The sequence below is a fragment of the Natator depressus genome, chromosome 15, assembly GCF_965152275.1.
Source record: "Natator depressus isolate rNatDep1 chromosome 15, rNatDep2.hap1, whole genome shotgun sequence".
Lineage (NCBI taxonomy): Eukaryota > Metazoa > Chordata > Testudines > Cheloniidae > Natator > Natator depressus.
The window spans coordinates 16,385,168-16,398,914 of NC_134248.1; the positions used below are offsets into that span (position 1 = coordinate 16,385,168).

At 41.3% G+C, this 13,747-nt stretch overlaps 1 protein-coding gene across 18 annotated transcripts in view; it reads right to left on the reverse strand.

Moving 5' to 3' along the window:
- ARVCF (ARVCF delta catenin family member) overlaps positions 1–13,747 on the reverse strand; it is a 431,820-nt gene that overhangs the window by 17,584 nt on the left and 400,489 nt on the right. For all 18 annotated transcript variants that reach the window (XM_074972913.1, XM_074972912.1, XM_074972915.1 and 15 more), the window contains 3 exons: positions 4,335–4,462; positions 2,504–2,654; positions 1,048–1,240 (listed from right to left, as the gene is read on the reverse strand). In XM_074972913.1, the coding sequence (XP_074829014.1) occupies positions 1,048–1,240; positions 2,504–2,654; positions 4,335–4,462 (472 nt within the window). The remainder of the gene's footprint in view (positions 1–1,047; positions 1,241–2,503; positions 2,655–4,334; positions 4,463–13,747) is intronic.

The following is a 13,747-nucleotide window of genomic DNA, read 5'->3' on the forward strand; positions in this document are numbered from 1 at the left end:
AGTCTGCTATACAGAGCCCCATGTGGCTCGATTTCTGGCTGACTCTTACTTAGGGCTTGTCTACATGGTGCTTTTGTCTGCACTGAGGGGTGCAAATTTTAGTTTGCATTAGCAGGTTGCGCACTAACTGGGCTGCGGGGACTGTGCTGCTGCACACAAAATTCCCGACTGTGACAACAATAACACACAGTAGGGCACTTTTAGTGCATGCCAGCGGAGTCCACATGGGCCAGTTAGTGAGTGACACACTAGCACAAACTCAAATTTATACCCCTCTGATGTGGACTAAAGCACTATGTAGACAAGGCCTTACTGATGAAAAGGCAAAGGCTAAAGAAATCTCCAGCCAGCCTCTCAACAGTTTGTTGAAAAGGCACTTATGAATGAGCTCATTTCTAATTGGTTGAAGTACAGAAGGAAGCCCTTCTCCAATCAGGATACAGCTTGATCCTGATCACTGCAGATCATTAACCATTTCTTTTAACAGAAATAAAGTTGCATCATTGGCATTTCAGGAATGGAATGTCACAGGATAAAGGTCTCCTGCTTTGCAAACACAGGTCTCAGCTTCACTGCAAATGAGGTCTGATAAATGCATGCATAATGCTAAGGCATAAATAAAACAAAGAGAGATTGTACCCTGAAATGACAGAACTTTTTATCTTACTGATTTTATCACCCAACCCAACCCAACCTGACCCAGGTGGGAGGGGAGGGATAGCTCAGTGGTTTGAGCATTGGCCTGCTAAACCCGGGTTTGTGAGTTCAATCCTTGAGGGGGCCACTTAGGGATCTGGGGCAAAAATTGGGGATTGGTCCTGCTTTGAGCAGGGGGTTGGACTAGATGACCTCCTGAGGTCCCTTCCAACCCTGATATTCTATGAACCCATTAAAGTCACTGATGTAGGATTTGTTTTTATTGCATGTTTTAAGTGCTTCACTTACACATCTGAAAGGTCAAGATGTCTGGGCACCATCACAAAGCATCACAGTGGGGTTCGTACAGTATCCTCTTTACTTTGTTTTCTATTATAGTAAGAAACATACCTTGACTTGCTGATAGCTACCAGCTTCTGAATGCCCTGTGTCTGGATCAGGGACCTTGCATTTTCTGAACTGTCAGTAATGATTTCATGGATGGTATTCAAGACTGCAACCACTGTATCCTCTTCCAGGTTTTTAGCGGATCTCTGCTGTCTGCTAGGCAAATTTCTTACCAGTTCACCCATGGCATAACTACCTAGATAAGGGGAAGAGCTACCATTAGCCAGACCCGATAATCATTTCAAGAAACAGCTTCCTGTCCTGAAAGCTAAAATATAAGGAAGTTCCCAAAGTCTAAAGATTTTCTAATGTAATTTCCTTGAATCTCAAGACTATTTCATACTGCATTTATCATTAACTTTCTCAAGATGTTTGAGAACTGATATCTGAAGCAAACTCATTCTGCATAATCAATACTACAGGTATCAGAGGCAAAAAAGTTTGACACATTTATTGAGAATTTCACAGCCAATACATCACACTTTGCTGTGCCTGAGGCAAACAAGCATTCATAAACTTAGGCTAACATATTAATGCTAATGCATGCACACAACACTTACTCAGTGTAGCCTTGTAAGAGGTCTGCAGGGGCAAGGTATGCAACAGTGCATATATTAACCTTCCCCTGAAAGGTAAGAACGTCCATTTGGCCTTCATGCTCGGCAGCACTGACGTAAAGCCTCGGTGCCTAGGCCCATTACTCCCAGATGTGTGTTTGTACCATTTGGTAGCTACAGCTCTACACTGGATGTGGTTTTTATGAAACGTAGGCGTATTAAAGTAGAATTGGAGATTTGTATTGATTAAGCATCAGCATCTGTGCTCTGTATGCAGCGCAAACATTTCCTTGCTTGGTGAGGTTACAGTTTAAACAGATCGGGAAAACTGCCCAGGAAATATACTGGGAGACCCACACAAAGCCTTTGATTTGGAGCTCAGCTTCTGCCACTTCCATTTAATGAGTAGTGAGTGCATTTTTGCTAATGTGGATTAGAGTTGGGGAGCATTGCAGAGAAGCTGAGTTTTAAGGGGGACGATCTGAATGGAGAGCACTTGGGTACCAGGCTTCTCGATACAGGGGATAGCACAGGAGAAGGTAAAAGGCTGGAAGTGGGAGAGGTGAGGCAGGGTTCATTGACAGAGCAAAGGGGGCCAGAGGGGGAATCATATCAAATCAAAAAGCCATTATATTTTTGCAAATTATTTTGAGATCTACTGCAAAGTAAAGATTCATTTCCATTAAATCACACTATGTGCATGTATGGTAACTGGATGGGCTGAAGCTTAATTTTCAAATGGCAATTCTTCACTTGGGGCGTGCACAAGACTCCTATATAACGCAAATGGAATTTGTATGCAGAATAAACCTCAGCTTCAATACTTGACAAAAGCCTAAACAATTTTACAGTGCCCATGTGTTTATGGGGTCACATTCCTGTAAGAGAAGCTCAGAAGGTACCTATGAGATCCTTATTGCGACGATCCATAGAGAGATTCCTCAGGGCAATTGACACAGCTCTCACAACCTTGTCAGAGTCAGACTGGAGAAGCTCAACGAGGACTGGTAAGCCTCTCTCCTTTCGTACTGTTGCACGGATGTACGTGGACCACTGTGAGCACGCAGGAAGAAAAGCAACACACAATATTGTGAATTTAGAGACACATTTTCCTGCATTTCTTTCAGTGTTGGGGTCTGATTTTTTCCAGCATGAAATTGAAGAATTTTCCCTTATGCAAACAGTTCTTCCTTATTCTCTGCATGGCAACATATCTGTGACTTATCCCACCATCCAAGTCCATTGTGCACCAAGCACGAAAAGGAGGTAGGATAGTATTTCATCTTATAGCTGGCGGGGGGCTGGGGAAGAAATATCATCTTTTCTATAAAATTTAAGAGCAGCAGAGGAAGAGTATAGGCTACTATATACGCCTCAATGGAAAATGTATTCCTCTCCATCAGAAAAGAGGTCACTTAGAGGGAAGAGCAAGACATGTACAGCTCCTGTTGTCTTTTAAAAAAATTACTTGTTTCTATTGTTTCATGCATGTTTGTAAATACTTATTTTAAAAAGCGTCTCCCTGTTCAAATTAGAGTGGGGAAAACCACCTTACTCTTCGCAGACTTGTAGTTGCTGTGGATGACCTCACTTTGTCATGTCCGGAGACATTCCAGTATTCTTTGCTAAGAGTGGACTGATCACTGTAGAGGGACGGGGGGTTTACGGGAAGGCTTTGGTGGCAATTTTGAGATGCGACTCCCAGTGTTATCTGATGAATCAGGACAATACCCAACCCTGGGGTAAATATGGTTACCCAGCTCTAAAAACAAGCACTGCTGAAGAAACCCACAAATGAAAGCAGCAGCAGATAAGTGGTCTAAAAAGTAACACTTGCTCATTTTAAGATTTGCATTCCCTTTAACCGCAATGACAACACTCCAGCCATACAAAATTCTATTTGCTTGGGGCAAGTGAATTGTTGTTTATTCCCCACAGGCAAGTAAAATAGCATCAGTTTTTATCTGTTACCATCAATCAGCATGGTAAAGAGGGAGAGGAGATTTTGTGCCTGGCCTAGTAAATTCTCATGACAATTTTGCAAGGTGCCAATATTCACAAACACTGTTTGCAAATTCCAAACAGAACTTCCAGGCATCTAGCTTATCTGACAACAGGAAAGATGAGAAATGTCAGAACAACTGGAGAATCAACAGAATTAAGCAATTCTACTTCTGCTTTGTCAGTGTCTGTCTTATCTCCAACATTGCTTGAGTGACATTAGAAAGATGCCAGTCTGGCTTTTTGGAGTTCATGCCTCCCTGTTTACAGGTGAAAACAGAAGGTGAAATTTTCAAAAATGTCTAAGTGACTTACCACCTAAGTCTCACTGATATTCAAAAATCATTGGGCACTTGACAACTCTACCCAGATACCACAAAGGGGAGATTCTAGTCTGTCTGAAGGAGACAGAGTTTGTTCTTTAACTTTAGACTAGCCTTGCTTGGTAACCTTCGGGATCACGTCTCTGATGAATATTTCAGCAGAAGTATACATGGAAGTCTATTTTATTTTTAAAATACTTTTGGGTAACACTGAAACCTTTTCTAAAAGCTAATAATTTAGACTTTGTTCAAACCAAAAGCTAAAACTCTTCCAAAAGAGATTCACAAAAGAAAAGTAACAGAGTGCAATTTGCCAGCTATCAAGTGACATCAGGCCTAGAGGGCTTAAAGGGAATTTCAATGTACCAATTTCTGACTAGGATTAAGCAAAAGAAAAGGCTAGACTCACTGTCCAGTTTCCAGCACTGAGATTCTGCAAAGCACCTGCTGCAGCTTCCAAAGTGTTGAAGTTCTGGCTTTCAGTGAGGATCGAGAGGTAGAGCCGGACCACCTCTGGCTGGTAGAGCAATTCAAAGCCTGAAGGGGGAAAAACAGGAGAGGCAACATATGGATCAATATTTGACACGTCTTTATTTCAACATGTATGAGAAACATGTCAGAACACACTACACTGGCAGAGTAAGGATAAGGATTTCAGTTAAATCCAGCTTATTCTATTCCCACCTGCTGAAAGTGGCGCATGCTGGAACTCAGTAGGACATATTAACTCCGCAGTTTTGAGAGCCCCTGCACACAAATTCACTCTTCTCATTTTCAGGAAGGAGATCCCATCTCACCACTGAACATTTAGAAGTCTTTGTGTTATTCTGATTCCATATATTTAATCACACTGAGCATGTGTATGCACAGCTGGGTGACACGAGGTTGGGTCTGTTTGCGTAAATTCAGACCTGCATTGCTAAGCTGGGTGTGAATTCAATTTGCACTGCTTTGTACACTCAATTTCAGTCACTTTCTAGGCATGATTAATAATGCCCAAAGTCGGAGTGTACAGCATGATCATACCATATACCCCTCTCCCATGCCTGCCTGCTGAAAGGTGGCCATGGAAAGTTGGATTGATGAGAATCATCAACTGGAAGGCGGGAGAGAAATACAACTGAATAATTTTGGTTCAATTATGATATGAAGAGACATACAAGCATTGTATTAAATCTAGAGGCTGTGGTAGATGGAACACTCTTTAAAAGAATATTCCCAGAGTTAGTACATCAGTTTTATAGGTAAGGCACAGGACTTAAAGATTTGGAATCAGTTAAAAGATTTGGAATCTATTTCCAGTTCTGCCACAGACTTCCCAAGTGATCTTGGGCAAGTTATTGATAGTAACTTCAGTGTCTTCATTTATACAGTTATTATGATACATGGTGTGTACTACTGTAGCGCCTAGGAGCCCTAATCATGGACCTGCACCCCCCCGGTGCTAGGTGCTGTACAACATGGATGATGTTTATTTACTTTGGAGAGGTTTTGTCATGCTAATTACATGAACTGATGTTTGTATAAGCACCCATTGAAATCTGAGGATCGCAGGTGTTTTTCGTCTATGGTAGTATTGTTAAGAGTATGTTTCACTATAGTGACAGGCTTTTATGTAGCACATCCATATTATATTACTGCTTATTTATGAGTCAGGAATAGGCAGTCATGTAGTTTGAGGCTGTTTCTCTTCTCCGTCTCCCAAGATCTAGTCGTCAAGTGGGGATGATACGATACATTACATTAATGACAGGAGATTATGCAAGTAACCAGTACAAAGGACTTGCAAACCCAATGCAATGTCAATGGAGAGTGACACTGTACATGGAATATACATCAAAGAAAAAAAATCCATGCCCCGAAGTGCTTTGGTAAGCATGGGGATGATACAATACACTAAAGAGGAGGTTTACTGGAGTAAACATGGAAAGGAAGATGTTCGGTGTAAAGCTTTCCAACTACACTGGCTAGGTTGCTTTTCAAGAGTTTACCACAAGGGCGGGCTGGGACACATTCATGGTGTTACGAACAACATGAGAGGTAGCACAAAGGTGCAGAACAGACAAAGGGAAATGTAAGTCTTGGCATAAACATGTTGAATCTATTTAGATTCATACAAATGCTAGAAAGGGCACTGATTCCATGTAACAAATATAGCACCAGCACAATTCTCCACCAGCAAGCCAGGAAATAACCCCCCCACCCTTAAATTTTACCTCCTCTCCCCACCCCTACTCCACAAAAGTGCCAGGGAAAGAAGAATGAGATTTGGACTATTGCAGACCAAGCAGATCCCAAAGCCAGGGGACCCAAATGGTTGACAGGGAAGGGTGAAGTGTGTTCCTTTTGTACCTCCACTATGTTCTTTACCGGTTGCTTACAGTTTTTTCATTTGCTTCTAGTGAATCTACTCAAGTTAACAGCTGATCAGACTGAGTGTGTATCCCAATCAGCAATGAGGAGCTAAATTTCAACATTTTTTTTTTTTATTTCCTTCAGTGGCAGCCCGAGAAGCCTTCTTTGCCCCATACTGATAGCCAGGTCTAGGCATTAGGCTCCATGCTTTAATAAAAAGCTTGGATGTGCTTTTATTTTACATTTTTGAGCATTTCACTTGCACGCCAGGCTGCTCTGACATTGTTTTAAACCACTGAAGGATTCACCTGTTCTTTGTCTGAAACTAGGTTTGAAGCAACCAGTGACCATTATTTGTTCCATGGACAAGTGTGTACCCGCCCGGGGGGCAAGCCCTGATTCCAGCATCATTCTTGTCTCAAATAAGTCCCTTGCTTCCTGGTCCCAAGTTCTCCCATTTCTGCAATATCATTCCCTTTTTTATTGGAGGCTAAGCAAAAAATAGCTATTTAAAATATTAGGCATTTTGGAGTTCTCTTTCAACTGTTCCCCTGGTCACTAATAGCTTTTTGTATTTTCCCCTAGTATCTCTCTCGGTGTATTTATAGAACTCTTTCTTCTCTCCTTTGACTGCCCTAGACAGGAATATTTCTTTTTAGCTTCCCTTATTTTATTCTTGCATGCCTTATATCTATTTCCTCCAATCACTACAATTACCCACTTCCCACAGACGATCATCCTTTTTCGTATTCCAGGTCTTTTACTACCTTCTTTTCAACCACTTTTTTAAAAAGAAATCTTCCTTGTATTTTTAAATTCTATTGGTCTTGTTGGCCTTTCATCTCTTATACTGCATAAATTCTTACCTTTTTTTTCTCTCTACACATTATACTTCATACCACAGCTGATTTTACACTGCTCACTAAATGTCATTTCAATCCTTTCGGAGAGGTAATGTCCTAATAGAATGTAGTATCACTGAATAGCAAGAGCAGGAGGCTGGGAAAGCCAGGATTTGTCAAGAATAGAACCACTAACACTGAATGACTAACCTTATGCAAGTCACTCAACCACTCTGTGCCTTTGTTTCCCCAATTATAAAAGAGGAAAACACTCAGCTCATGGGAGTGTTGTGAGGTTAACTAACTGGTGTATGGATACAATCTGCTGTAGCAGGGAAAAGAACTTCATTGCTATTGTGACTTTCTAGAATTCATTTGCACCACAAATTCACTAAATTTGTGACCACTCCACCCTCAATTCCCCACTGCCCTCGTGCCAGACCTTGTAATGCTGCTTCCACATTTGAAATAGGGAACTCTCTGACATCAAGTAAAAATATTCTTTGACAATATGTGGATTGTATCCTTTTTTCCATTAGCTAATCTCCGGAATTAAACTCTCTTACTGATCATTTATTGGAATTTTGACACCTTCGATAATCTTTTTATTGAAATTTTAACTTTAAACATACATCAGACAAGCCAGAAGGATAAAGATAGTGTTACAACACACAAAACATTATTGTAAGAGGGACATCAGGTCTGTATAGGAGCTCATAGTGGTCTGTGGTTAAATAGTTGGCAAGTCTTCAGTCAGTGTCCACTTAAGAACACTGCTTTAGATGCAGTCATAACTTTGACATTTTTGGAAACAATTCCAGGAGAGGTTCATCTGCCCCTGCTCTCTAGTTACATAGCTTATAATTTATCCTCATCATCAATGCCAGGTTTTGTATCCTTTATCTGAACCCAGACACTTTCATCTTCCTCATCTCTTCACATTAGTGATTATTATATTATTGATACATGGTATTATTGATACACGGTAACCACATCACCTCCATTTCCCCCCTCCACATCCTACCTACTGCAGACAGAACCTGCCTTTAGATATTTGCATTCCACTCACGTGTGTCCCACCATGCCTCTGTCATTACTGGTCCTCATGCATGAGAGCCTCCTGTTTTTCCTGCTTGTTTCCCTGTATTTCCAGCATGAGTGTAGGAGCATCCCTCCCCCGCCTTTTTTTTCTGTCTAATTTTCTGCACTTCCTTTATTAATTACCAGTACATTTCTGCTCGGGGTGCAATGACTTACAGACAATTTGGTGAATGACCCCCCCCAATTAACCCCCCCTCATACTTTTATTCTCCTGCCCATTACTGCTTATTCTAAGGCCCTCCCATACCAGCCTGGCTAGCCTTGTCGGATGAGGGGGATTGCTGAAACAGGACTAGTATGAGTGCCCTTCATGAGTTGATGCACATTAGCAGAGATGAGAGCCTTGTATTGCTAATGCTACCACTCTACCTGAAGGATTTTCCTCAACCTCACTCTTTTCTTAAACATTATTTTCACTTGAAAAAAACGTTTCTATTTTCTCCAGTTTTTGTCCCTCGGAAGCCAGTTCTGCTACTCAGAGGATAGATTTTGTCTGAATTATTGTAATTTCCTTCCAGTGCTGTGTGGAGGCCTCACACGTTTTTTCCCCTGAAGTATTTTTGCAGAGTCCCGAGAAGCACAGCTGGTTTCACCTCCATTAAGCACCTGCTTCTCTTCTAAACCGATTTCCTGAATTTCAAGATCATCTTAATTATTTTTCCAGGTACTTGTGTAATATATGGATAATTGCCTATATCCATTTTAAAAATGGAGCTAAAAAAGAAGAGGATCATTAAAGATAGGTAATGAGTCAACAAGAAAAAAATGTCAATTGCTTTTCTTTTGCTTCTTTAAAAGGTCATTTGAATTATGGCCCCAATTCAGCAAGCGCTGAAGCATATATTTAAATCCCACTGAAGTAAACAGATATATGCATGTGCTTAAGAGCTGTGTTGAACCAGAACTTAGACAGTTTTTTCCTGGAAAAGCATGGGTTAAATTTATCTATACCCTTTTCATTGCCAAAAACAAGGTACAGAAGTCAGTTAACTGGCTGTTGGGTTTTTTTGGGGCGTTTTAAGGAGGTAGGAGAAACGTCAGGTGATATGGCCATTGTGGTCCTCAAGCATTCATACCGAGTATAGAGGCGCCCCAGGCAGTTACTAGGATTGTATGGGAACAGCTACTAAGGAATTATATTCCTTTCCCTCCTTAAAACATTTCTATTCTCCAAGCTTGTGTCCCCCTTTTCAGGGGAGTCTGAGGTTCTCTTGTGCCAGCCCCTCTTTACAATTGTTGCAGTCCCATCTTCCTAACTGAGGGGGACCAGATGAGCTTCTCTTCTGTTCGTTAATATTGTTCCTTAGTTGGCAGAGGAGTCTATTTTATGTGGATCTAGCACTCTCCAGGTGCCAGGCTGACAGGTCTCTCCTTATCCACAGAAGAGTAGCAGACCAGGCAGAGGTAATGCAAGCTTCCCAACACTACCTCACCAATGTGCTTCAACCCTGTCTTGGAGGGGTCACCTTGAGGGACAAGAGGGCATTCAGTCTCTATGGCCCTCTCAATCCTCAGTCTCTTTGGTAAGACTGCCAACAACAGTAGTGATTCCTGTGATGTGGACAGAGGCTACAAAGTGCATTTCACCACCATGCATGGTCCCCGAACAGCCATCAGTTCGGAATGAATGTTTGGTCACAATGCGAACCCCAAGGGGGAAGGTGCTATAATCCACCTACCAACTTCTGAACAATCCAGTCCCCTCTTTATAGGGTCACTGTTGACCACCTCAAAGCATCTTTCTCCACACACGATAGTGAAAGGTATAACTTCCAGCACTTCTATCTCATCACAACAGATAAACGGGGTGGGGGGGGGGGGGAGGAAATCAAGATTAGGGATCACATCCTGGTCTTATGCATAGAACTGTTGCTGAGTCACGGATCAATTCCTCCATGAAACCTATCTATGACTATGTGCATATTGCACCCATATCAAACAACATTCTGGCAATAGTGGAAATGACTGTAGTAGGTATATTACCCTGGCATGTTAGTATAATCCCAAACCAAGGTGATTATTCTCAGAGCAAGACTGCCATACTCTCCCTCGTCCATTCAGCAGTTTAGTTGTCCCTATAGGCATGGGAAATTATGCACATATGTGCAGTGCTGAGAGGACAGACTGCACCCCTAAGAATGGTTATTGGAGCAGAAAAAAAGCATTGCTGGTTTATTTTCTATCATTGCATAAACTCCAGCTCACAGTTTCAAAGAAGAGGAGCACACTCCATACAAAGATGGTGTATGGGACCCTGGCAAAGCCATATAGTGAGTCCATCAATCTTTGAAGAACACCTAACTGTAGCTTGATGGTTATCCATTTCTGAGGTGTTTATGTCAGCCAATTCGAACAGTGTTTTTGCGATAGCTACCACCAGATGGTGCAAGAGGAATCCCAAACTGGAACTGCTGTTCCTCTGCAAGGTCACAGAAAAGTACACTTTGTAGAGAAAGCGAATGGTTCCCTAAGCAACTAGGCAAATGAGCCAAAAGGAAACAATCATGTCAGTAATGGAAACCAACATTCTTACAGAATAAAAAAAAAAAAAAAGAGAGAAACTCAGCAAATCTTGGACTTCTGCCCTATTTCAGCAATGGGCTGGTAACTTCATTACAAACCATGTAATCTACTGTTTTTGAATTAAACAGTTGTAAAACCAGAGTTCATGGTCATTTTCAATAGAAACTGGGGCACTTTCAAAAGACATAAGCAGCAAACATTCTAGTAGTTCAACAAGATACTTTGTTCTACACTACATCATTTGAGAAAAATCTCCTTGAAGAATATATATTTTTAAAAAGGACTGAAAACATGATTAGCGTTTTTATAAAATTCACATCAGTGCCATTCCATTTGTATTCTGTGCTTCAGTACATGGTGCACAAAGCAACCTGAATATCAAGATAAATTCGCAAGCTTCTTTGAATGGAAGCAGTTTAAGGTAGCACAGATGCAGTCAGATCTAACAGCTAAGTGCTTAGAATGATAGATGGAAAATGCAGCTCACTGTAGATCAATGTAGAATACAGAATGTCAAACTGGAGAGGGATGGGAGAAGAGATACCTTTTGGATAGAAAAATGCTGCAGCATATGAAGGAGAGATGAGAAAACTAGTCTTGAATAATCCATACAGCCTTCACTTCAAGGTGCAAGAGATATCAGGATAGGTGGTGTTCTTACAATAGAAGGTACTGGTTAGATCTGATCAACAGCACTATATCCAGTACAGATCGTGATCCCAGAAGAAAAAGGACAGAATAGCCTTTGAAGAATGCAGAAAGGAGCTACCAAAAAATGTGATACAGGAGATTCAAATCATAAGGGAAAATCAAGAAGGGACTTTTCTACATAGAAAACAAAGACCAGAGTGTATGACTTTACTGAACATTTTAGTAAGTTACATACAACACTTCTAACACTAAGCAAGCTCTTGTACAGTTTACCCCCTATAGCCACACTGGAAAGAGATATTGGCATGAAAGCCATAGACACACAAAGGATGCTATTGGAATGTATGGAATAAGATATCAGAGATATCCAAGAAAATGAAAAGAGCAAGGACAAGAGAATGAGTCCGTCTGAATATAAAGCAGACTGAGGCGCATCCAGAACTAGACGGGGATGGGGGGGGGGAGACTCTTGTAGCAGAAAAAGACTGCACAGGACAAGACACTCAGTTTTGGTTTTAGTCAGATAAAATATAGAGCGTATACATTATTTAGATAAGAGATGTGGCAATGAAACTCAACATTTTCCATGAGGCAAGTCTTTAAGCTAATACTGCTCTCCCTTTCCAAGTAACCTGCTGTCATAAACATACAGGTAAGGGTAGCATAAAATCCCTCCTTTACCTGTAAGGGGTTAAGAAGCTCAAATAACCTGGTTGGCACCTGACCAAAAGGACCAATAAGGGAAGAAGATCCTTTCAAATCTGTGGGGGGAGGTTTTGTTTGTTTGTGTTCCCTCTGGGACAGACAGAGACCAGGGCAGGAAAAACATCTCCTAAAACCCTACCTGAAATAAGCATCTAAGATTACAAATTGTAAGTAATAGCAAGGAAATGCATTAGATTTATCTTTTGTTTTAGCATGTGAATTTTCCCTATGCTAAGAGGGAGGTTTATTCCTGTTTTTTGTAACTTTAAAGTTTTGCCTAGAGGGGAATCCTCTGTGTTTTAAATCTTATTACCCTGTAAAATTACCTTCCATCCTGATTTTACAGAGGTGCTTCTTTTACTTTTTTCTTTATAATAAAGTTCTGCTTTTAAGAACCTGATTGGGTTTTAGTGTCCTAAAAACCCAAGGGTCTGGTCTGTGCTCACCTTGTTTACCTATTTGGTTGGTATATTATTCCCAAGCCTCCCCAGGAAAGGGGGTGAAGGGGCTTGGGGGGATATTTTGGGGAAACGAACTCCAAGTGGTCCTTTTCCTGAAACTTTGTCTAACTCACTTGGTGGTGGCAGCAATATTGTCCAAGGACAAGGAAGAATTTGTGCCTTGGGGAAGTTTTAACCTAAGCTGGTAGAAATAATCTTAGGGGGTCTTTCATGTGGGTCCCCACATCTACATTCCAGAGTTCAGAGTGGGGAGGGAACCCTGACACCTGCAAAGTAACATTAGAAGTGGGTTAGTTCAACAATATTCTGAGTGCCCACTAGTACTCAGTGCATATTGTGAGGCCTCCTGGCTTCAAAGCGCTTTTAGCAACAACCCTCTCCCTGCCCACTAATCAGGAGAGGGAGGCTTTAGGGGCTCGTAGTCCCATCAGCATATTCAGCAGGAAGAGAGCGGAACTTGAAACTGAGAAAAGTACAGAGGGTCCCCAACACGGTAGTTCAGTAAGGGAGGGTGACGTCCCCCTTAGCCCACTTAGTGGGGCATGAGGAGAGGGAAATTCCGACCAGTGAGGTTGGTGTGGGGAGGGGTGAGATGCTGAAGGTTCCCTTTACTCTGGTTAGGAGGAGTGTTGCTGAAATACATACATTCAGCATTTGTAAGTCATCTTTTAAAAACATCCCACCATCACTACAAAACAACTGAACCTGCTTCAGTTCCAAAGTTGGCACTGAGTCTTTTGGCTGAATGACTAAAATGCACAGTTTATGTAAATCACTTTCTTCCCCGAATAGTCCTTGAAGACTCACGTCTGACCTTGGATTCTTTAAGTACAGTACATCAAATGTTAATGCTTTCTTTCTTGCCAAAGTTGTGGATTTTTAATTCTCAGTGGCAGCAAAATTTGTTTCATTTTCAGGGGAAGGGGGAAAGAATGTGCTGCCTACAAAACAAACAATTTTAAAGTGTCATTATTTGAAAATGGACTCTCTAAAATAAAAACACATTCTAGGGTTTCTCTCTTCGTTAACTGCATATCAAATATGATCTGTTTGCAAGTAAAGACTTTTTTCTCTAACTGACAAGGCTGCAAACCCACCCTAGAGGTTGAAAGTCAAGCTGGGTTCTTTCTAATCCCTGCATCACCAGCAAAGAGAAAAAGATACTGTAAATGGAACGAACCTAA